Source organism: Lissotriton helveticus, chromosome 3_1 (genome assembly GCF_964261635.1).
Source record: "Lissotriton helveticus chromosome 3_1, aLisHel1.1, whole genome shotgun sequence".
Lineage (NCBI taxonomy): Eukaryota > Metazoa > Chordata > Amphibia > Caudata > Salamandridae > Lissotriton > Lissotriton helveticus.
In genome coordinates, this window is record NC_136061.1 from 216,567,219 (window position 1) to 216,592,782 (window position 25,564).

At 43.6% G+C, this 25,564-nt stretch overlaps 1 protein-coding gene across 4 annotated transcripts in view; it reads right to left on the bottom strand.

Moving 5' to 3' along the window:
- Positions 1–552: 552 nt before the first annotated feature.
- The window catches only part of TAF15 (TATA-box binding protein associated factor 15), a 589,620-nt gene continuing 564,608 nt past the window's right edge, over positions 553–25,564 (bottom strand). For all 4 annotated transcript variants that reach the window (XM_078679623.1, XM_078679625.1, XM_078679622.1 and 1 more), the window contains one exon: positions 553–893. In XM_078679623.1, the coding sequence (XP_078535749.1) occupies positions 854–893 (40 nt within the window). In that variant the 3' untranslated portion in view covers positions 553–853. The remainder of the gene's footprint in view (positions 894–25,564) is intronic.

A 25,564-nucleotide genomic window follows, 5' to 3' on the forward strand; every position in this document is an offset into this window, starting at 1 on the left:
GATAGGACAGATAAATAGTACATTACACACTTAATTAAAACAATTACTTGACTAGCTTACTCCTTTGGCCCATAATACAGAAACTGCAAACACTTTCATGACCCTACATGCACAATGTAAGCCTTTATTTGTTTTAACAGAAGGGTTTTAATTACTTGTGCAGTAAACTATCCATTTGCCTGAAAGACCAATGTGTCAATTTTTATTTATTGATAAATCTATACCTAGATGTCATAGTGTATTGCTTATAGGTATGGCTATAGTACATTAAAAAGAAATCCTTAATTTTTCCCTTGCCCATGCAAGAAACAATTCCTTATTTTCTGTTGAATGCATTGTAAAGCCCCTTCCAGTTCAGAGACATAAGCTCCACAACTACCAAAACAGTGATGAATACCATGCATGTTTTGTTATGGTGCTTGGAAAACAAACAGACACTATGTTCAGTGAAAGTCCCATACAAAACCAGCGACACACCTACTGGCAACATTTAATACAAAACGTATGCTGTACGATTGAACTAAGTTTGATAAATGCACATTCTTAGATAAATGCAGTCTCATAGATAAAAACGATCAGCCTTTATTCTATTACAAAACAATTTTTGCAACAAAAGGTGCTCACATTTGTTAGTCTCTACAGCCAAGCAAGTTTCAAAATATGGAAAAACAAAGAAAATGTTGTTTAGGTGAAATGCACATATTCTTGGAAATTTAAGAAAAAGAACACTCCGTTCTACCATGAAAAAACTATACTTTACGCCATAATTCAACTACCCAAGTGAAGCTATAGTTAAGCAGAAGAAGCAAATTTTAAGATATCTCTGATGAAAAAGACAACATCCAGAAAGAGGTCAGTATGGCCGGTCACGCTGGTCATTTCTGTAGTCGTTTCTGAGGAAGACAAAAAGTATATGTTACAGATCTCAAAAATACTATGTTAAACATTTAAGCTTCGCACAATAGCAACCCATACATATTTTTTCCATACCTATGTCCAAGACAACAAACTAATATGCGTTTTAATCAATGTCCTAAAAAAGAAACAACCGAACTGTTAAAGGTTTGATGTTTGCAGCCTGTAAATCACAGTAGAAATAAGTAGCAAAACTCCTTTAGCTCTAAAACCACCCTAGAAACATCTCTGTCGATTTCACTGTTCCAAGGAAAGAAGGTCTCTGTATTTCTTTCTCCCATATTTATGCCCATTATCAATTATAACTTGTGGCTGGACTAATTTTAACCAACAATAATTCATTTAGGACTAAAATACCATTCACATAGAAAAGGGTGCTTTAGATGAAGAAATCTGTACAAATTTAGTGTAGAATGATTACTGGGGTAGTGTTATTGGAAGATGTTCAAAAGTACCAAATTTAGACTACACCACTACATGGAATTGTTTCAGTGAGGCACACAAGGACTAGCTTTATTCTGGGTCATTTTTAGAAAACGTCAATGTGCACAGTCACACGTTTTGCGCATTTCTGTTAGATGATTACATGAAAAAAACCAAGAAACAGGTTACTTTACCCTTGCGCAAATTCCTTCCTTTAAAATTCAGCCCTTTCCAGGTATCAACTATAAACTTATTTTTTAAGCAGTAAGCAGGTTCCTGGCACCAGACCACATTGAGGACAGAGTGATGCCCGAAGTGCATATACAGACTCAGTTATGCCCGTGTCGCCCAATAAGGATATAATAGATGGAGTACTGCCCAAATTATCCTCAAGTAGAAAGGCAGTAGGGCATAAAAATAGGAGAAAGTCATCATATCCAAAATGTTACTTACCCTGTAAGCATCTGTTTGTGGTATGTAGTGCTGTAGATCCAGATGCTCTACATACTCCTGCCATACAGTGTTGGCCCTGAATGTGGGCAAGTTGTTTTTCTTCAAAGAAGTCTTTTGAGTGACAAGGTATTTTGACCCCTTCGCTAGTTGGTAAATCGCATGGGCATCAACCCCATTCTTTAATTGTTTTCTTGCACGGCAGGTGAGGATGATTGTGGAGCAACGCAATATATAGATAGATGCCCACGCAAAACAGAAAGTTATAGAAGAGTGATTAGTGCAGCAGTCACAGGTGTCTAGGAAGGAGGGTGAGCTCATGTGAATCTGCAGCCCTACATGTCATGAACAGATAACTACAGGGTAAGTCATATTTTCCATTCAAGGCAGGTGTGGCTGTCGATATACATCTCTGCACAGACTGTACAACAGTTCTCTCTAAAAAGTGGTGGCTAGCCTGTGGGTTTTGAAGAGGACTGAAACAGCATACTGAGTACTGCCTGGTCAACAATGGCTTGTTGCCGGGCCAGCACAACCACACAATAAGTGTTTTGTTTAGGTGTGTGGTGTGGACGATGTAGCTGCCTTATAGATTTCAGCTATAGGGATGTTCTCCAAGAAAGCTACAGGGCCCCCTTGTACGGGTAGCTCTATGAGGAATATGCAAATCCTTTTTTCTTTTGCCTTGCACCTTTGGCTACATTTGTCTATCCATCTGGTTATGTATGATTTAGATAGAGCCTTCTTTTTATGGGGTTGGAAAATGCACCAAATGATTTATGCAGCTTTCTCAAAAGTTTTTTTCTGTCTTTATGCCTCATATCACAATACTCCCAACCAACCTTGCCACCGCAAGTTCCTGGTCATCCCTTGCACAAGTACGACATGGAACACCACTAGCCCCCTCTGGCCTCCTGTCCAACTAACTACCTTCCAACCCAGTCAGCCTGGTCTGAAACCACTACCCACGCCTTGCTGCATGCTGCCTATTTAGGTAGCAGTCAAGCATGCCGCTGATACATCTGAAACTATCCTAAGACTCAAAATTGACATCTGCTTTCTAACTGAAACCTGGCTGAATGACCCTTCGTCCCCTCTCATAAAACCCCTCACCCCTCCGAGCGTCTCAAAAATTTGCTGCAACTACAAGGATCGCAAGGGTGGTGGGATTAGCCATCATGCACAAAAACAATCTTTGATTAACACCCCTATGCATCAAAAAATACCCTGCTTTTGAATATTTAGGAGATCAGCTCTCCTTTAAAGGCCTCAACCCCATCGGATTTCATGACATTATCACCCTCCAGAGGGAAAACTCCCAATTCCTTTAAGACTCAACAGAACTTATATAGCAAAACTCCCTAAAAGGAAGCACAAACATTATACTAGGGGACACAAACCTGCACCTGTACAATGCCGAAGATCCAATAGTACAAGCCCTATCCACCCTCCTAGAAGCGAACAATCTCACCCAATGCTGCAATAAGCAAACTCAAGACAAGGGCTCTACCCTTGACACAATCATCACCAAACATAAAACCTTATACCTCCACTCTATACTACCCTCTGACTGGACTGACCGCCACCTAATTCTTTTCGATCTCAATACCATCCAACCTAAGACGCTCTCCAAACCATCTGCCTCAAGCACTGGGCGAGGAACAAACATCAAATACTCCAGGTTGAGTTAGAAGCATTAGTCCGCTCCCAAATTTCAGCCCCACTCACCCTGACCTCCGCTGATGACCTCACCGCCCACTACAAAACAAAAATGGCAGAACTCCTTAACACAGTCGCCTCGCTAAAACTCAAGGAATCAAGGGGTATCCCCCTCTCAGCAATCCAGAACACTAACCTCTACCCCTTGCAATGGAATAATGATACGACTTTGAACGAATTTGACTATATTCCTGAAGAAGCCCTCAAACTTGTTGCTTGCGTGAAGCTGACATCGGACATCTCCGACCCCCTCCCTGCAATGTTTGTAAAAAAAAAAAAACTTCAATCACATCTCAACAACATGGACCAAAATCATCTCCTCCTTATTGAGCAGCTCCATGCCGTCCTCCCTCAAACTCAGTCAAATCACCGCCCTCATCAACAAAACAGACGCTGACCAGAATGACAGTAACAATTACAAAACAATTACTAACCTCCCTTTCCAGGCCAAAATCATCGAACAATTCATGCCAGCACAACTCAACAGCCACCTTGAAAAATTCAACAGGTATGACACCTTCCAATCTGAGTTCAGGAAAGGCTGCAGCACATATACTTCTATATTGAACGTCACAGACCTACACAGATCTCTGGACGAAGGCCAGGCCGGCCACTTAGCCCTTCTGGACCTCTCGGCTTCCTTTAATACTGTTAACCACGACATCCTCCTCTACATCCTCTCTCACCACAGAGGTATCAATGGGCCTGTCCTTCAGTGGTATGCTTCCTCCCTGAACTAACGCTCACAGTTAATCAAATCAAACAACTCCACCTCAAAAGCAACACCAGTCTCTCAAGGAGTTCCCCAAAGGTCAAACCTGTCTCCTGCCCTATCCAACCTCTTTACGGAACCCCTTTCAATGATCCTGAAACAAGCAAGAGTTGCTTACCATCTCAATGCAGATGACACCCGAATCTACATTAACCACGGCACAAATTCTGACGCAGTGTGTGAGAATTAATGAGTGGGTGGGGCTGCGTCGGCCAACGGACGTGCGCAGCACCAGCGAGGTAGTGGCCGCCGCGAGCACGGAAGGGGTTAAAATCTCATTAAAGACATTCAGCACCTAAACACCACTCTTTCCACGGTTCAATCCTGGCTGACTGTCAATTATCTTAAGCTTACCCAAGCAAAACAGTATTGCTGTTCATCCAACCAAAAGATAAATCCTTTCCATAGATATTTGGCTTGACAACCTCACTGCATTAAATAGCAAACTATAAATCTCCAACTCTGTAAAATCTCTGGGGATTACACTTGACAAAAATTCTCCATGAAAGACCACATTAATCCCTCAGCTAAAAATGCCCTCTACACGTTGAAACAACTAAAAAAGACCTAAAGACTGTGGTACAATCCTTAGTACTCTTCAAACTGAACAATGGTAATGCAATGATCACAGGTGTCCCCAAAACACACTTAGCCCCTTTGAAAGCCACACTTCATGCTACAGCCAGACTACTGTTGGGGGAAGAGTCGCTTGAATCACATCACTCCTACTGTTAAGAAACTGAACTGGCTACCAATTGAAGAAAGATGTATTTTCAAAACTGCTTGCATAACCCATAAAGCTCTCTATGTTGAAAAACCAGTTTACCTCACAAACAAACAATCAAAAGCCAGCCAAAAGAGACCTCGCTGAAGTTCTAACACTTTGCTCCTGATTTCTCCCAAATCCAAGAAAGAAAAATTATGCACCAGCTCCTTCTCCATGAATGCTTCCAGAATTTGGAACTCGTTGCCTCAGGACCTACAAGACAATCACTAATTCCCTGATATCAAGAAGAAACAAACTTCTACTCAAATACCTAAACCCTCTCCCCTAAATGATCCTATTGGTCTGATGCTTCTTCCGTGCACCCTCCTTCTCAACTTGAGTACCACTAGGGTCCTCAATCAGCCCCATTTTATTTAATGTCTACATGCGGCCATTACTGGATGTTATAAAAGCCAATAATATAAGTGTAGTTAACTATGCCGACGACACTCAACTGATTGTGTCCTTGGATGGCGTTTATGCAGACTCCCAAGAAACTTTCCATAAGTGTATGAACGAAATGGCGTCTTGGTTGAGAAACAACGCTCTGCAATTCAACAGTGACAAGATGGAGATCTTGCACTGCGGGGTGGGTAGAGTGGCATCAGTCTTGCCCTCTGACTTCTGGTCCATTCCTACAGATATACCTCCGGTTCCTGTGACCATGGTTCGTAACCAGGGGGTTAGCTTCAATGAGAAGCTTAACTTGGAATCACATGTAAACATCGTAGTTATACATTGTTATGTGCTCATCAAAGGGTTACTTAAGGTACTACCACTATTGCCGCCACGGGTCAGAGGCTTAGTGGTCAGGAGTGTTATCCATAGCCGTCTGGATTACTGTAATGCTTTGCTACTGGAGTCTCCGTGATATTTGATCTTGCGGCTCCAGAGTATCCAGGCGCAGCAGCAAAACTGGTCCTGATGAGAATGCGCAGGTCTTCTACTCCTCAAGCCTTGGCTAACCTGCACTGGCTTCCAGTGAGACAGAGGATACTGTTCAAGTCCTTGTGTATTGCCTTTAGAGCGCTTCACGGACTCGGACCCAAACCGCTTCAGGCTAGGTTTGGATGGTATGTACCGGCACGCAGTTTGCGTTCCTCAGCAGCCAATTTGGCAATTGTTCCAAGGATTAAAAGATCTACAATAGGGGGACGAGCTTTTGGCGTAGCTGCGGCTTGCTTATGGAATAGCCTTCCCCCGGAGCTGCGGCAGATACAGGATCTGCTGCTGTTTTGTAAGAAAGTAAAGACCTGGCTCTTTCCCAGAGTTTAATAGCCGGCCAGTTATTTCCTGCAGTGCATTCTTTTCTCAGTCTACAGTGTCTTAGCGCCAGGATGCCCGTAGGGTTACAGAGCGCTTTACAAATATAAATACATACAAATACATACTACCTTGGGGAAAAACTGACTCCACTCTCCAACATCCACAACTCCCTCAGAACTATATTGTGTGCATATCCTACTGTCTGTAGTATACCTAGTTTTATATGGTAACTATGTATCCTCTATGTACTCTTTATGTAACTTGCGTAATTGCTGCTATACAATTCATGTAGGCGACTGTCTATTGAATGCCTCTTTTTATATTGTTACGATGCACTGCTACTTGCTTTTCATGTGCCTCATGTAATTGCTGCTTTATTGTTCTCATATCCTGCTGTCTATTGTATACTTTTTATACTATTACTAGGTAATGTTTTCTGCTCATATATAACTTGTGTAATTGCTGCTGTGCTAACTCCGCGAAGCGCTCTTCTACCTTCGGGTAAAGTTCACGCTATACAAAACTCAAAAGATAAATATAGTATATGAGGGCTTGTTTACATCTAAGGTATGGAAAGCCCGTTATGCAACCGAGTCAGATTCTGGAAGGAAAACAGACATTTCAATGGACTGTTTAAGATGGAACAGGGAGACCACCTTTGAAAGGAATTTGAGGTTGACGCTAAGGTCAACCCTATCTCTGTGTACTTGAAAGAAAGTCTCTTCTAATGGTAATGCCATAGCTTTGAGACTACACTAATTGCAATAGCAGACTCTAGCAGACTTGCCCTAGATGATTGCCAGCCAGCCATGCTGATTCTACTGGATTAATCAGACGCAATCGATACCATCTAACACTCAATTCTCCAACAGATAGGCTTCCGAGGGTTAGCATTGGACTGGCTGGTCGGTTTTCTCAAAGACAGGGTTCAAACAATCTCTATAGGGACAGTTCATTCTTGCACTACACTGCTGAACGAAGGTGTCCCTCAGGGATCCTCCTTGAGCCCTACACTTTTTAATATCTATGTGAACCCATTGGCTAAACTCATTAAATCCTATAGGTTTTAGACTTTCTCATATGCAGATGACACACAGTTCATCATCTCATTTGGGCAAGACATTGAGAGAATTAAACAAAAATTCCTCACCTGTATGAAAGAAATTGCGACTTGGATGTCTCTTAATTGCCTCCAACTCAATGCAGAAAAGACAGAAATTACACTGTTTGGCATAGCTCTGAGCATAGATAAGGACGACTAGAGGCCAGCAGAATTAGGACCTGCTCCTCAGCCGACTAGATCCGCAAAAATCTAGGCATAATCTTGGATGCGTTTGCTCAAAAAAATCATTAGATGGCTACCACTGAACTCACCAAGACTCTCATACAAGCTCTAATTATGTCCCGCCTGGATTATGGAAATACCTTGTTTTGCGTTGTTAGAAAATTTCTTCTCACCAAGTTACAAGTGGTCCAAAACACAGCAATACGTATGATTAAGAACCTACTCCCTAGCACCCCCTATACTCGGAGACCTACACTGGCCTCTCATAAGAAAGAGATCGCTTTTCAAACTGCTTCGCCTAAGATACAAGTCTTTATCAATACCAGGACCAAAATACTTATGCAATAAGCTCACTCCCTACATTCCAAGTAGAAACCTCCGCGCTAGCCACCTATCACTCTTATGTTCCTGAGCATTCATACAGCCAAATTCGGAGGACATGCCTTCTACTAGCTTGCCCCACTCCACTGGAATAAGCTTCCTCTTTCCATTTGCACAGACCCAACCTTGGTGGAATTCAAGAAACGTCTGAAAACCTGGCTTTTTTAACCATCTCTTACGAACCTACCTGCCCTACAGTGCCTAGATACCCTTATGCGGATGATCCGTGCGCTATACAAAGAATCAAATTACATACCATTACTAGCACGTCTGACTTAAGTGATGGCAACGAGGAATGCCACGTTCCAAGAAAGAAATTGAAGGGGCAGGAGTGGAGGGGACTTGGAAGAGGAAATCCTCTTCTATGGAGTTGACATTGTGGTATAAGACTGCTCTAGATACCTGCTCATGGTGAGATGTGGAATCATCAGGAAGTGAGGATCAGGATCTGTGTCACCTGGAGGGCCCATGTCTTAGGAGTCCCAGGCATCACCATGTGGGGGTGTAATGTAGGCATTCAACCCCCTACATGTATCCCCGTGTCTGAGTGCAGTGATCCCTGAGTTGTGGATGAATGGGGGTAAGGTGGAGAATCAGGTGGGTATAGGCAGTGCTGTGGTCTTGTTGGAGATGCTGGGGGTGGTGGTAAATCAATGTTTGGCAGAGGGCTGGTGGCTTTGTCCAATTTATTTTGATGTTTCATCAGAATGGGCACATCAAAAGCCTATTCGTAGCTCAGCTGGCATGTAGAGGACTGTGGGGCAGTCACTGATGGGGAGGTGAAGATCCAGTCCATTAGTGGGTGAATCACAATGTGCCATTGCCGAGGGTCTATCTCGTCCTAGCGTTTTTAGAGGATCAGTTTGACGGTAGTCGGCGCCAAGGGTTTTGAAACCAGAGCTTAAGTCTTTGGGACTGGTGCTCATTTCAGCCTTCGACGCAAAGGATTTTGGCTCCGACGGGCAGGTCGGTGCCGAGGCTGGAGTTAACAGCGCTAGTGAGCTGCCTTTGATGGCTTCTTCAGCACCGAGGTGAGGCTGGGTGTTGTGTTCAAAGCCGAGGCTCAGTGCCGACCATGGCCCAATGGCAGTGGCGGCCCAGGAAGCCGTCCTCTGTAGATCCAGAGATGTCGGATGACCTTTGTACTGGGCTGCTCGACAGGTGAGAAGTGTTTAGAGAAATGGAGAGGAGGAATCATACTCATGAATATTTGTGCAGGTGGAAGGTCTTCAATCTCCAGGTCAGAGCCAGAACTAACATTGGGCGAGAAAACCTCATCAGTAGTCAATAGCTGTGCATGCTGTTCACACTCGAGGTGCTGGGTACCATGAGGTCTGGGGTGCCCTCCTACGCAACATCTCAAGGTGACAAGCCATACGATCGCAGCAAGTCTTTTTTTGGAGCGGAAAGAGGGCAGGCATCCTAGTCATGCTTGAGCGAGAGGCAGAGGTTAGAGACCTTGTAGAGATTGTTCTGGGGATACTTCATGTGGCACCAAGGAGAGTATCTGAAGGGCGTCCGTTGTATCACAGTCGAGGCATTGTTAAGAAAGGAGGAGACGAAACAGAGAAGGCCCCGAAGGGCTAGACCCCATGAGGGGCAGAGGACGACCGTAGAGTCACTCGAGGCAAAGGGTCCAGAGAGAGAGCGAGAGAGAGGGAGAGAGAGAGCGAGAGAGAGGGAGAGAGAGAGAGCGAAGCTGTGAAAGTTGACAAGAGCATTACAACAGTGCTGACCCAGGGCACGGGAGCACACGTCTGAACCAAACGACAGAAAGAAAACAATCTAACAATGGAGTCGATGCGCATGACCAACAAGATAAACAACTTGCCCAGATATGGGAACAACACTAAATGGCAGGAGTACGAGAGCACGTTTATCTCTCTAATAGAATGTTACGAAAAACAAGTCACTTATTTTTCTATTGGATATTGACTTCCAAAAACTCGTTCTTTGAACTCGAACATAAGCACCACCATTGGTGGAGGGAGAGGATTTAATATTTAATATCTTAAATTAAACCGTAAAACTGCAAGGAGGTTTGTCCAAACTAAGAGTTTTTGTACAGGAACGGAGGGAGGCACAAGTCGCTGCTTCATAGATTGACTATATTGGAACACCCCTTCACAGAGCTAAAGTTGCTGACATGCCTTTAAAAAGAGTACGTACAAAAAACCTCAGGGGGCCTCGTATCTGACAATTCTCAATATTTTATACATAAAGAAAATCTGCAAGATAACCTTTTTGATCATTTCCCCTAAAGGGATTACAAAGTCAATGAACAGACCATGTCTAATCTAAAATCGGATGAACTATGATATTGTGACTCAGTACGTCCAGAATCCAGCAGGTAGTCTTTCATCCTCCTTTGATGGATGAGGTGGAGGACAGAAAGATGCTGAAGAGACAAGTTTATACCTATGAAACCTTGAAGGCATGTTCAGTAGAAATTACAGATTTGTTCTCAAAGTGGCGGTATCCGAAAAACTAGGGAATGGACAGCAGACAGAAAGGGCTTGCAAATTAATTCGTCTTAGCTGAAGTAATAGCAACTGAAAAGCAATGTTGCCATGTCCATTATTGAGGAGATCATGAATTCATGGAGTTGAAAGGAGATCCCATTAAAAAATAAAAGAACACTATTTAAATCCCAATGTTGTACCACACTCACGCTACAAACCTTTAACCCCTCCCATGCTGTCATGAGCCACGGTTCTCGTGTGCTCATGACGAGGTCAGCTCGTCATGACCGTTAGAACGCTCAGGTGCGGGGCTAATTCCCCTCCAGTGCTGGGCGTTCTAACGAACGGGTGTGGTCATGATGAGCTCAGCTCGTCATGAGCAACGAGGCGCTGTGCGCGCCCCTCCTCCCCCCAGCACAGCGGGGGGAATCGGCCCCGCAGCCAAGGGGTTAAGGATTATCAAGAATAGGAATGTTTAAGAGAGAATAAAGTGAATACAAACATGAAGATATAACAGCCATATCACCTTTAACTCTGTGTAGTTTGTGGCCCTTCTCAGCCAAGTGCACATCAAAAAGGAAGGATGTGAGATCTCAGCCAGTATACACAAAGCTACTGAGTGCACAAAAAACAAGAAAATCTGACCATGTACTTGTATGACAGTTCAACAACATCTACTACTCAATAGTACATCTGTAATTTCCTGTGGAAAGACATTACTCTTTAAAGGTATCCTTTCAAGTTCCACTTGTCTACCAAAGGAACTGAAGGCTACCAAAGGAGGGAGGCGAAATGTAAGTTTTATACACTATAGTTCCCAATCATGACTGAAAGATTGTTCCCCAATGAGGAAATCCGCCCCAACATTTGGAGTCGCAGCAAAAAATAAATAAATAAATAGAAGGGCTAACAGTTGAACTTTTCTGTCTATTGAACAAGATCATAGACTTATGGCTTCCGTATCTAAGATTCTGGAGGAGACCACCCCCTCTTCACACAGGCATTTTTCTTCTTTGTGTTGTCTCTTATTATTTGCACCAGGCATCCCCAGAAGAGCCAACCTTACATCTCTCATCTTGAAAAGATTTAGGAGCAGGAGACTTGCCCGATGCAACCATAGATCATGGATATTCCTCCTAGATGAACACTTCTCTCTAGGATGGAAGCATCTGTCATTACTGACACCTGAGGCAAGTTAAGTTAAGAACAGCTCTCCAGTGACCAGAGATGCTGATGCTACTGAGGCTAGAACAGAGACAGAGGCAACATGATTCTGAACGACCGCATCCCTCAATACTAGTCCCATTCAGCTTCAAATACTCATCAAACTGTCACATAAGTAAATTAGCGTGCAGAACTAACTGAATGCATGTTGCCATTAGAACTAATGACCCCAAAACTGCTCAAGCGGATTACAGTTTGCAACCTGCACAGCCCCTATAAAACTAATACTCTGATGGAACAAAACTCACATTCTGAACATCTATTGAAAACACTGCATCTTTCAGTATCACAAAACTAACTTTAGAGAGGAAGCTTTGAGTATGGATGAAAACCCCAACAAGGCTGATAAGCGACTGCCACTGAGAACACGTTGGTAAACTACTTTGAGGCTGAGAAGCATTCAAGTAGCAGCTCAGCAAGCCGGCAGTACTTCCCCAAAACCCCCACACCATTCTATCCAATCAGGAATTGCCTGTGCTTTAGCCTTATTGGAATGTGCAAACAAGCATCATGCAAGTAGAAAGATTCCATCCACTCCTTGAGGGGTAAAGCTTAGAGAATGAGATTAGGGTACCATCCTAAATCATTAATTTCTTAGCAACTTATTTAAGAAAATACATATCAAATACATAACACAAACCTCTATCCGTCCTTGTAATTATGAAGTATTTGGTGTTACAACCCTCCACTGTGTGTGAGCCACATGGTCAGTAAGCAGGCAGTCTGCTGTATCAAAGTGGGTGGAAAAAGAGTAAGGCTGTAGGACAGGCAGGGGGAAATGGTCGGGCAGTCTTGACTCCCAGCTCTCCAAATGGACTGCTAACTGGCCCCAGACTTGGAACATGTTGGATCCTGGAAGCTTCAGAGCGGTTTTGGTGGGCATGACATGGAGAGGGAGGAAGATGAAGAATGGCATTTGCTTTCTTTTACCTGCCCCTCTACCTCTATAGAGGAAATCAAACTACTTTTAAGGAACCCGAGGCTGAGAAGTTGCTCTGGTCTTTGAGGTGGATGGCTAAAGCTGTTAAATCCCTGCAATGTTGGTGGAAATTCCTTGAGGGAGAAGCCAGCCCAAGAACTCTAGCTGTGGCTTTACTGAACTTTAAACATTCAATCGAATTACCCATTGTCGTTCCAAAAACTCTTAGGCCATTGAAAAGGTACGCCACTGGGCTGTGTCTGTACATCACTCGAGAAACAAACTGTTCCCTTCCATGAATGAAGAGGGTGAACTGAGAAAAATGGCTGATCAGAAGGGTCCGCTTTGTACTTCTAAGAAGCAGCGTTGGCAGCCACACAACAACTAGAGTTGTTCCCATACTTCTCTGATGAAAGAAAGCAAGGACTCATCAAATGTATGCTTGGCTGTCACCTATCTCTGCAAATAAAGTTGAAGGAGGCTCAAATCATATGCCAGGGTATCTATAACATGTAGGTAGCCATTTGATAATATAAGAATGTGATAATATAAGAATAAAGTACATGCTCCTCTGTAATAGGTCCCTTACATTTTAGGAATACCAATTCTAGCAAAGTATCCAGGCCACTAGTATTCTGTAGGTCTACTAGTAAGGTAGTCAGTCAGTGGTGTGGGTAGAAGACTCTTTTGTCATCCTAATAACCCAAGGATTCTCGAACCAAAAGAGAAATGTCCAGAAAAAAAGACATTTTTGTGAAAGGTTTCCTGCTGCAAAACCTTTGGAATTTGAGAATATTACAATTCATTTTAAGTAATGACCGAGTGCTTGTGAGCAGAGCTCCCAGATCAAACTCATCACAGGTGTCTGTACGGACTTTATTGGCAAAGAGAGTAGCATCATTGTCATCAGTGTCAAGGAGGCTGAAGGCAATGACTTCGAAGTCTTGGAGATCGCGTAGCCTCAGACTAAATCGAGACAAAAACTGCAGCGGACAGGGCGCCACAACTGCACTCTTGGGAGTCTTCAGTTCCTGAGAGTCATTTTGACAAATGGTAACCAGTACGTCCTGAAAATCTTCTATCTGGGCCATAGAGCCCATGCAGAGGGAAAACGTAATAGAGGAACAAATTAGTTCAGAAGAACGAATAGTTTCTTACTGGTAACTCCAGTTCTTTCATAGGAGAATTTCCATTATAATCATAAGCACTGAATAGTCCTGCCCACGTGCATGAATCTTATAGCACTTTTTCACACTATAGCTTCTTAGGTGTAGATGATCCCCTTTCTTCAGTAAGGTCTACACAGTCACTTAAGAAAACAAATATTTTGCAGCCTAAAGGACTAGGCTAGAATTGCACAATTCTTCATCTTGTACTTAAAAAAGGGGCCAGGAGAATTATATGTGTATAATTTCATGATGTTTTAATGAAACAGCATAAATCTCTTTCACAAACCCTTTTTTGACAGACCATAGAAATGAAGGGAAGCAGGACAGAGTAGCCCCATGGGCTGTCATTATAGGAGTTAAGAAAAGAGGCTGTGCCTTTAAAAACCCAGGGAACACCAGTATATCATCATGCTGAGCAGGTGGCAGTTACTTCAGTTCTTTTTTAGACAATGCGTGATGATATATGGGGTCCATGGTTACTTCTGTGCACTCCAACGGGGAGAAGTATGGTTGCTTCTGACTATAATGGAAATTAACCTACAAGAGAACTGCAGTTGCAGGGGAAAAAAACTATTCATTCTCTCGTGGGGGTTTCCATTTATAGTCATAAGCACTGAATAGAGTAGCACGCCCATCCCTACTTAGAGTGGTGGGGGAAAAAGAGTGAACTAAGGTAGCTCTTTAAGCAAATAGATCCTAAGTAAGGCCTGCCTTACTGGAGCGTCTGCTCTAGCATCAGAGTCTAGGCAGTAATGCTTGGTGAATGTATGAACAGATCTTCATGTGGCTGCTTTGCAAATATCCTGTATAGGAATATAGGTACAGCGCATGACCCCTCATGGGTGAGTACTATGCTCTATAAATCCCTGATTGATTGAGATTCACTCAAGCAGCAGTAGCTGCTCTACCTCTGGTGGGGTGCGCTTTTAGTTTCGCTGAAAGTGTCTTGTTGTCTTTTAGATAGCACAATATATTACAGGAAACTATCCATCGGGCAATGGATTGCTTAGAAGTGGCTAATCCCGTATGAACCGGACCTGAGTCGATAAACAGTTCATTCGATCTGCGGATATCATGTGTTTTATCAAGATAAAACTTCAAAACTCTTCTCACATTTAGAGAATGAAAAGACCTTTCTGCTGGAAATGAGAGGATCTGAAAGAATTCTGGTAATGATATGGTCTGATTAACATGGAAATCCGAAATAATCTTAGAGTTGAATTTCGAGTGAGTTTTCATAACCACTTTGCTAGAGTGAAAAATAGCGTATGGTTCATGAGAGCATAGGGCTTAGATCTCGCTAACCCTGCAGGATGATGTGATCGTCACAAGAAAAGCGGTTTCCCATGACAGATGTTGTAGAGATGCCTTGTGTATCTACTCAAAAGTGTCCTGCAAGAGCCGTGAAAGGACTATAAAAGTCACCAGGGGTCTGAAGGACGCCTAATGGGAGGGAAACCTTCAACCCTTCAAGAAAATCCTTGATTACAGGATTTTTTTTTAAAAACACTTGGGAAGGACGTTTTTCTGTAAGCAGTAACTGCTGCCAGGTGAACCTTTATAGAAGAGAACTGCAAGTCAGATGCCAGATGGAGTGAGTATGGAAGAATGACATCTTCCTGGCATGTTGTAGGGTTCACGTTCTTGGAGGAATCCCGAATGCAAGATCTCTTCCACTTGTTGGCATATGCAGAACGGGTTGAAGACCGCTTAGCCTCTTTAAGGATGTCCATGTTGTCTTGCAGCAGATTCAAGTATCTGTACTATTTTAGCTCAGGAAAAAACAAGTTACTTAACTGTACACTATGGTTCTCCAGTATTGTTATCTTTCATAGATTCACAAGCTTCTATCTTCCCCATCATCATGGTGGGAGTCTCACGGTAAAAGAAATAGATAGCAGTAAAAGAAAAAACTGCCTAGGTACCATAGCTACTATAGACTTTGGTATCCCATTATCATCATTATGTGGACCAAATGTTAGCCAATGAGACGCCAGCCCTGAGATCACACTCCCCAGCAGAGCCATCATACATCAGATTTCCAGCCCATAGTGTGAGCCAAGGAAGTAATCAGAGATAAACAAAAAATGGTGTACCTGAGAAACGGGGAGGCGGGTGGGTCGCATGTGAATCTATGAAAGATATCAATACAGGAGAACCATAGTGTACAGGTAAGTAGCTGAAGAGCATTCCCCCAAGATTCTGGCTCAGGGAATCTGCTTTCAAACTGTTTGCACTTTTTGTTGTTTCGATTGGCAAACAGGTTCAGAGCTGGAGTGCCCCGTATGCGAAATATATGAAGGAGTTGATCCTTAGTCAGTTCCTATTTATGACAAACACATGTTGATCTGCTTAGCGAATCAGCTCTTATGTTGTGTTATTCCGGGAACATGTTGAACTTGCAGAGATATTGTGTATTAAAAGCCAATTCCAGATTTTTTTAGCTTGCGCTGATAGGGGCTTCGATCTTGTTCTCCCGTTTTAATAGATAAAACATTGTTGTTGTACTGTCTGTCCTGACTAGTACTGGAGAATTGTGAATCCTGGGAAGAAAGGCTTGGAGGCTCAAGATCACCGCTTTTAGCTCCAATATATTGTTGTGTAATTGAGCCTCCTGTTTGTTCCAGCATCCTAGGTCTTGAAGGCTCCCCATCCCTGCAATGAAGCATCTGTTGTCATTATAAACTGGGAGATTGAGGCTTGAAGATTAACTCTTCTGATAAGTTCTGTCTTATTCCCCACCATGACAGCACCCCACTTATTTGAGGATTGATGAGTATCCGATCCTCGAAGGAACCTTGATGTTGCACCCATTGAAGGTCTAGAAGTTCTTGTAGCGGCTGCATGTGAAGCCGCCAATTTAGAACTAAGGGGATGCAGGATAACATCATCTCCAACAAGGATTTGAATATCCTTACTGAAGTGGCCTTTCTTTTCTTTAGATGTGAAGTTAGCTTCAGAATCTTTCGGATACGTTCCTGTGAAGGGTACGCTTTTGCTTCTCTGGTTTGAAATAAGGCTCCTAGAAATTGAAGAGACTGAGATGGAATTAGAGAGGATTTTTACCATGTTTATCCTTAACCCCAGAAACTAGAAGAGATTCATGCAACATTCCAAGGACTCCAGAGTGTCTTGATACGATATGCCTTTTATCAACCAATCGTCCAGATAAGGATATATCTAATGACCTTGCTGCCTCAGAAATGCTGCAACCGGCCCCATGCATTTCGTGAACACTCTTGGTGTGGATGGGAGACCGAAGGATAACACTCTGAATTGGTAGTGGCGTCCTGCCACCGCGAATCTGAGATACCGTCTGTGTCGTACACGGATTGGAATATGGAAGTATGCATCTAATATATTCCTCTCTACTCAACATCATCAGAATTTCTTGAAGTGATAGCATACGGAAAGATTGTTTCCTGATGAACTTGTTTAAGCCACAGAGATCCATTACCTGTCTCCATTTGTTTGATTGCTTTTTCCATATGGGGAAAAAATGCGAGTAGAATCCTTTCCCTCACTGTTGAAGAGGGACCTCCTCTATTGCTCCTTTTACCAGAAGAGACAGAATTTCTGCCTTGAGGGCAGAGAGATGTTGCTGTTTCCTGTGAATGGGAGAACAATCTGGTGGTCTGCAGAGGAGAGGTGTGATCCTGGCAAATTATGTCTAGCACCCATCTGTCCGATGTTACAGACAGCCATTATTGGTGATAGGCAGAAAGGTAGTGGGTCTGATGGAGGGTGTGGAATGACAAGGCGGTTGGTTCCTTGGAATTGTCACTGCCTTCAATTGTCGTCCTGTAATTTTCATCTTGCCGATGACTTTCGTTTCGACTGTTGTTGGTTAGACGTATTTGAGGATCGTAATTGCTGTGTATTTGCATATTTACGGTATCCTTGTTGATGGTACAGCTGGTACCTATTGGACTGATAGGACGAACGCTGTTGAAAGTGTCCTCTTGATCACCTGCCACGAAAGGACCGAAATCGGCCTTGCTGCAGTGAACCTAATGCCCTCGCCGTATCTGTATCCGTCTTAATACCCTGCAGGGCATCATCCACGTGGCTTCCAAATAAATTTTCTCAGCCAAAGGGCATGTCTACTACCCAAGTTTGTACTTCCGGTCTGAATGAGGTAGCCTTAAGCCGTCCCTGCCAGCGAAGTGCTATGGCTCCTGCCATTTGTCTGAACGCCACCGCTGATATGTCCATGGCTATGTCTATGGATTCTGAAGCTGCTCTAGCTCCATCCTGTAAAATTAGTGTGGCTTCTTCTTTCTTATCCTCCGGTAGATGTGATAAAAGAGGAGCTATATCCGACTACATTTGCCTGTTGAAACAGCTAATTATGGCTAGTGCATTTGATGCTTTAATAGAAGCTGCTGCCATGACTGCAAAGCGTTCCATCAAGTTTCCTTCCTTCGTTGTCAGGAGGAGCTGAATATGTAGCCGATGGATTCTTTGATCGTCTTTGTGCAGCTTGCATCACCACAGACTCTGTCCGGGGATAACCAAGAAGACATGCCGGAGAGGTTTCAGGAGCCCGATACTTTTTCTCTAGTATGGGAACCGAGGCTGCGACGGAAGCTGGATTCTTCATAATTTTCAATCTCTCATACCGTATATGTTTTACCTCGGGAATTGTCCTTATTGATTTCCTAGAAGACTTTTTGAAATCATATTGGAAATATTCTGTTTCCTTAACCGGGTTGAGGAAGATCGGACCTCTTAGAACCTTTTTGCATGAGTTCATGGAGTTCCAGGATGTCCTCTGGTGGAGATGTCACCGGGGAGGGTGATGGCGATGGAGAAGATGGGATAATGTATTGGTCCCATTCATCGCCCACAGGCTCGTCTTGGCTCAGTTCTCCTTCCTCAGGTTGGTCTTCAACCTCATTGTCAGGTAAGTCATCTCTGATGGTAATGACCCTTACTTCTGCACCGGAGGCGGAGGCTGCACGACCGGAGCCTGCGTGATTGGTTGCTGCTTACTTGGAACTTCCACCGAAGAGGTATTATCTTCAGAGAAGCGACGATAGTAATCATTAATCATGCTCCTGAGATCCGATACCAGTGATATTGGCATAAATACAGACTCCTCTCTGACACTAGGTGCATTATCCTCCTTCTCCTCATAGTCGTAGGATTGTTGAAAAGATTCATCTTTTTGAACTGGTTAGAGGTCAATCTTTAAAAGAGAAATCCTCATGCACTTCTTGATATTCCTCCTCATCAGTGTCGTGACTTTTAATTTTCAGGATGAGAAGAATTGTATGCGACCCCAGATGGACTTTCCTCTTCAGATTCCTGCATCTCAAGAAGATTTGACGGAGGCAGTGGAGACATTTTTGTCCAAGAACAAAATTCTGAATTGCCAGATCTCTCCGTGGATGTGCGTAACCTTTTAATAGAAATCATCATCAGAGATCTTTTCAGTGGAGATTTAAAAGTTGTTGTTAACAGAGCAATCGTCAATGAAAACGATGACAGTGTCAAAAAAGTAATCGTCGACGTGGTCGTCTTCGTACCCGTCGACGACCCAACCGTCGACGGTGTCTTCGTAATCGCCGTCGACGAGGTCATCGTTGACGGAATGGTCGTAGAAACTCTTTTCTTCATCGACGGATCCGACGACGGAGCCCTCGTCTCTGAGGACTTTTTGACAGGAGTATGAGGCAGAGATGAGGAAAATGACTCCTTTTCCTTAGATATACTGATTTTTTGCTTTTTTAAATCAGATTTCGCCTCATCAGCTCCTCCTTTGCGTTTTGAAGAGGAGTGATTCTGAAGTTGCTTTTTTCTTTTGGAGCCACAATATTAGACGTGCCTCGCTATCCTTAAGTGTCTTTGCTGAGAATGTCCTACAAAGTTTGCACTCCTTAGGGACGTGCTTTGGATAGAGGCAGTATAAACAATCCTTGTGGGGGTCCTCAGGGAACAACCTGGCCTTCCCACAAGATATAGATGGTCTGAAAAGTCTCTTTTCAGAGGTTTCAGATATTTTGAAGAAAACTTGAAAAGACAATACCTCCGATCCAGAAGGAAATGCTGTAAAATACATGTCAGAAGTTCAACCAAGGGAACAAACTGAGCAAAGCTCAGGGAGACTCCTTCTCACACGACGGCGGTTGGAAATCTGAGGTATGATATGATGCTCTACTGGGGAGTGTGAACTCAGGGCTGGTGTCTCATTAGCTGACATTTGGTCCACATAATGATAATACTGGGATACCAAAGTCTATAGTATCTATGGTACCTATGCAGTTTTTTCTTTTACTGCTATCTATTTCCTTTACCGTGAGACTCCCACCAAGACGATGGGGAAGATACAAGCATGTAAATCTATGAAAGATTCCATACTGGAGAACCATGCTGCCAAATTTAGAGAGAAGAGATTGTAGTGTAAAATCTGGCATCTGAACTTCGTTAGCAGGTCTAGTCTGCTTGGCAGCTTGAGATGTGGACGGACGGACCGGTGACGGTGGTAGTGAGCCACCATTCACGTGGCCACCCCAGAGCTATTAGGATCCTCTTAGTTCTCAAGTGAGACAGTTTGAAGAAGACTGATTGAATCAGTGGAATCTGCAGAAAAACACAGATAAATCTGTCGGACCAGTTGATCCATAGTGCATGCCCTAGTGTCTTTGGCTGTACTTCAAGGCGAGCCAGCAGCATTTTTTGTTTTCTCCTGTGGTGAAAAAGTTAACGGCTGGGGTGCCCCACAGTTAGAAGATGTTTTGAACAATGTTGTGTAAGACCCACTTGTGGTATTCTTGTAGAAGCCTGCTGAGAGAGTCTGTCTGACCATTTTGGACAGCTGGAAAGTGAATTGTGGTGATCGTTTTGTCCCTGGCTCTGACCCATTTCCAGACTCGTCCCTACCTGCTTGTTGAGGTAGTACATGGTGGTTGTATTGTCTGTCTGAACAAGCAGGGAGTGGGTTTTGAACGACTGGTGAAACCACTTCAGTTCTAAATGGACAGTGCATAGCTCGAGAATGATATAAGTTGTCGCTCTCTGTGACCACTTGCCCTGAATTTGGAGGTGGTCCATGCGGGCTCCCCATCCCAGTAGTGTAGTATCCGTCACACTTGTTTGAGGAGGAGCCTCCTGATTAAATGCCATCCTTTGAAGCAGTTTTCTTGGAGAGCACTACCATTTTATGGGACAGCTTCGCTTGAAGGGATAATTCTATCCGGTCATTCCAATTGCCTGTCAGATAATCCCACTGGTCCTCCAGACATTTCTTCAGAAGTTGCATGTGGGGACGAACATTTTATGTGAGGAAGATGCAGGAGGCCTTCAACCCGAGAAGAGCGGATGCTGCTCTCACTGTTGGATGGGAGACCTTCATGAGAGTGTGACACTTCCGAAGGCTCGATAAGCATCTCTCCTCCGAAGGCTACACTCTTGCCTGCATTGTGCCGATGGAGGCTGCAAAATAATAGTAAGGTTTGAACCAGGACAGACGTTGACTTTTTGAGGTTGACATGAAGGCCTAACCTTTGAAGGTGATTGCAAGTCCAGTTGAGGAGAAGCTCAGCTTCCTCAGACATTGATTCCTTGATTAGCCGATTGTCTAGGTTGGGTAGACAAATATTTTGTGCTTTCCGAGATGGGCAGTCACCACTGTCATGCACCAGGAGAATGTTCTAGATGCAGATTGCAGATCAAATGGAGGTACTGGATACTGATAATGGCTTGCCCCACTAAGAACCTCAAGAACGTTTGGTGGTTTCTGGAGATTGGAATGCGACAGTATGCATCTTGAATGTCGATGGAACAGAGCAAATCCCCCTGGTGTAAATGGGGATAGATTTGATGTGATGCCAGTATCCTGAGCTTCTCTCGCCAATCCACTTGTTGGCTGTTTTGAGGTAGAGTATGGGTCTGCATTCATTCTTGTCTTTCTTTTTCACCAGAAAGTACCTGGAATAGATGCCTGTCCCTCGTTATTAGTGAGGAACGGGTTCCACCGCCTGCTTTTGTAAGAGGATGTTGACCTCCAACCGTAACAATGGTAGTTGGGAACTGGAAGGTTTCAGAGGGATGGACGGTGGAGGACTGGTGAACCTGAGGCAATATCCATTTTGCACCATTGTCATTACCCAGGCACTTAGTGTTGTGTTTTGTCACTCTGCCAGATAGCGAGATATGCTGCCCCCGCCCACTGGTGTGGGTAATAGAAGAGGGGGAAGAAATAATAATTTAGGGTTTTGATCCTCATGGTTGCATGCATCCTCGAACAGGCTGCTGGGAGGATCTACCCCTAGCCTGCATCCTTTGGAATGACTGATAAGGTCGTTGGTGCTGTTGTTGTCCACCACCTTGTTGATGTCCTTAAAACCACTGAGGGGTTGGAACCCTGTGAGAATAGAAACAGCGCTGGTAGAGATGGAAAGATGTTTTCTGCTCTCTAGGTCTTTTTAAGCCAACTGCCTTCAGAGTCTCTATTTCTGCTTTAATTTGAGCCATCTCATCATCTGCGTGGCTTCCGAAGAGGGTAGTACTGGAGAATGGAAGGGTTAAGATTCTCTGCTGAGACTCTAACTTGAGGGATGTGAAGCAAAGCCAAGAGTGTCTTTGTAGAGCGACAACATGGCAGTAATCATATGGCCCTAGTAGGAAAGAGTCTGCTGCAGCACAAATGATTTGATTAGAAACCAATAATCCTTCTTTCAGGATTTCCGTAAAGTCTTCCCTTTTATCTTTTGGGAGATGTTCTACAAACTGCTGCATGGATTCCGATAGTGCCCTGACATACCTGCCTAGAAGGGCGGTTTCACTAGCCGCTTTAATCATGGCTGCCGCCATACTGCAAGCCTTACAACCCATGGAGTCTAACTTCCAACTCTCTTTATCAGGAAGCACGGTCTAAGTAGAAGTAGTGGCATGGCGTTTGTTTGCTGTTACTACAACAACTACGTCTGGTGTTGGGTCAATACAGAGAAGAGCAGGATCTTGTTCAGGAGGGCAATATTTTGTCTGAAGCCTGGATGGAACTGGCTTAATGAAGGCTTATGTTAAGAAAAGATCCATAGCCGTTTCTAAGAGACCTGGCACAAGTGGCAGCAAAGGTCTTGATGCTGACCTATATTGAGGTGTTTCAAATAGCACTGATGTTGTTGGTGTTGGATTAAACATTGCAATATTATGTTTTGCAGCTCTCTTCACCAAGACCTCTTGAAATGTGGTGATATCATTCAACGGTGATATGCGTGGAGGTAACACGTCTGAAAAAGTGGACTGTATCATGTGGTAGAAGTGGAATATGAATAAGTGGTATGTTTGGATCGAGACCGTCGTGAGTGGTGATGATGGCGGGAGTGCCTGGAAGATGGAGATGAGCGCATTGGGCTATAATGGTGGCAACCTGGAATCATCAAGTGATCTGGAATGAGATCTGCGCTTCAGTGTGGGAGTGACTGATGCTGGTGGAGTTGGTGGAGGACATGGTGGTGGAGGTAGAGGAGATGGTGCTGGCGGAGGAGAACATGGTGACACCTTTGCAGAAGGGGAGTAGTTTCTGGAGTACTCTGAATCTGGAGAGAAATACATACGTCTCCTCTTCTTTCTTGCCTCTTGCCTCCTGTCACCTTGACGTTGTCGAAACGGTTCTGTGCGACAACATGCTTGTAGACGGTGATTGTTGATAGCACCTCGGTAGGGACCTCAGCATCAATCTGGATGGTGACTATAGTGGAAGCCTCGTATTCAATGGGCTCCTCAACATCGAACGAGGCCTGGGTGTTGACAGTCGAAGTAGATGCACCTTGCCTCAGCGCTGATCTGCGGTGCTTCCTCAACATTGACCAATGAATTGACGGCAAACAGGAAGGTGCAGTACCTCTCCTCCACGTAGATCCTCTCGATGTCGAAAGGGACCAATGGCATTTTTCTGCAGTTTTCTTCCTGGTGTGCCCTCCAGAGACAAATGACAAAGCCCTGGTAGACTATGTCTGTTGTCTTCTCTGCTCCTCTGTAGCATGGGAGGCTAATATTCTCCCTGTCCTTCAGGGAGCATCTCGATAAGTTTCTGCAGTGACAAGACTCAGGAACACAACTCTCTGGGAAGCAGATGATACACACCTCATATGGGTCTTTAGTCTTTTTTCTCCCACAGGCTGGGCATTTGCCAAACAGAGGTGGCATTTTTCTGTCAAAATACCTCTATTTTCTGTCAGAAACAAACAGAAAGCCTGAGAGAGACCAAAAACGTCAAGTGAAATGGTTGTCAATAAGATTCAGTTGAAAGGTTTGAGGAAAAAAGCCAATAATTGCCTAAGCTTAATCCTCCAGGGGTCTGTAAGCAGAAGCGGGAAAAAAAAGAACTGAAGCAAATGCCACCTGCAAAGCATGATGAGATACTGGTGTTCCCTGGATTTTTTAAGGCACAGCCTCCTCTGTCCTTCTTTCCTTCATTTCTATGCTTTATCAAAAAAGGGTTTGGGAAAGATGTATGCTGTTATATTAAAACATCATGAAAGCATACACATATATAATTCTCCTGGCTCCTTTTTTAAGTACAAGATGAATTATTTGGCCATTGTAGTCTAGTCCTATAGGATGCATAATATATTCATTTCTTTGGTGACTCTGCAGACTTTCCTAAAGCAAGGCAAACATATACACTTAAGAAGATATATTGAGAAAAAGTGCTTGAGGGTCCCTGAACATGTGTGGGACTATTAAGTGCTTAGGACTATCAATGGAAAACCCCTGAAAGAGAACAAGTTACTTACCTTCTGTAGCACCTTATCTGGTAGTGACTCTATCTAGCCGCAGATTACCTTATCTTCGGATTATCCCCAGGTGGTGGAATGGAACTGGAAATATTTTCATGAGCTGTACCTCTGCGTGCTGGTAGGTGGCGTTGTCCGCTCTGGAAAAGATGTTCGCGGTGCCTGTATAAGCGCCACGTCGGCGCGCCAACGTCAGTTACTTTTCACAGCTTTCTGCGCCAGAACCACAAAGTACAGTGACCACTGGTGTGAAAAACAAATCCCTCAAAGGTGAAAGCCCTGTACCTAGAACTCTGTTTGCAGAGTGAGGAGGATGGGTGGGTCAGTAAGGAATCTGCAGCTAGACTGAGTTTCTACCAGGTAAGGTTTTACTGAAGTTAAGTTACTTGTTCATCTAAAGAGACTTCCAGCTGCATATTCCTTACCTTAGAATAGATACCCAAGCAATACTTCCCCAGAGGTGGGCCTGTGAACCAAATTTACACGAGGAAGTCCTGCAAGACCGCACCGGCAAAGTGCCCCTGTAGGAAGCTGTCTCTGTATATACTATACCAAAATGAGGTATAGTGTGCACAGAGTCCAGTGGAACCCCAAAGGTAGGCAGAGGAAAAAGTAGATAGCTCCTTACTCTCTATTTGTGGTAGTGTGGGTGAGCAGTAAAGCTGTATCAGAGGGTAGTGTAAAGCATTTGTTGAACACACTCAATCAGCAAATGATGTCACACACTCAAAGACTGAACTCAGACCAATTTTGTTTGTATCAAAAATAGTATTAACTTATTTTATTTCTAGAACCAAGCTAAGCCTGGCACAGGTAAGTGAAATAAATGTTTTGCAAAATATTATGCAGCTGTTATAAGCGAATGCACGTTCAAATGCAGTTGTTTTAAATACAGGTAAGTCAAGGTATTGAAATGACTGTACAAATTACTTTTTAGTTACTTTTGGATTACTTTCTTGATTACTTTTTCTACTCAGTGTGATATACCTAGATATCACACTTGGACATTTCCGAAAAAAAAGATAACTAAATACAGTTTTGCACTATTGTACTTTTTGCAGGTTTCCA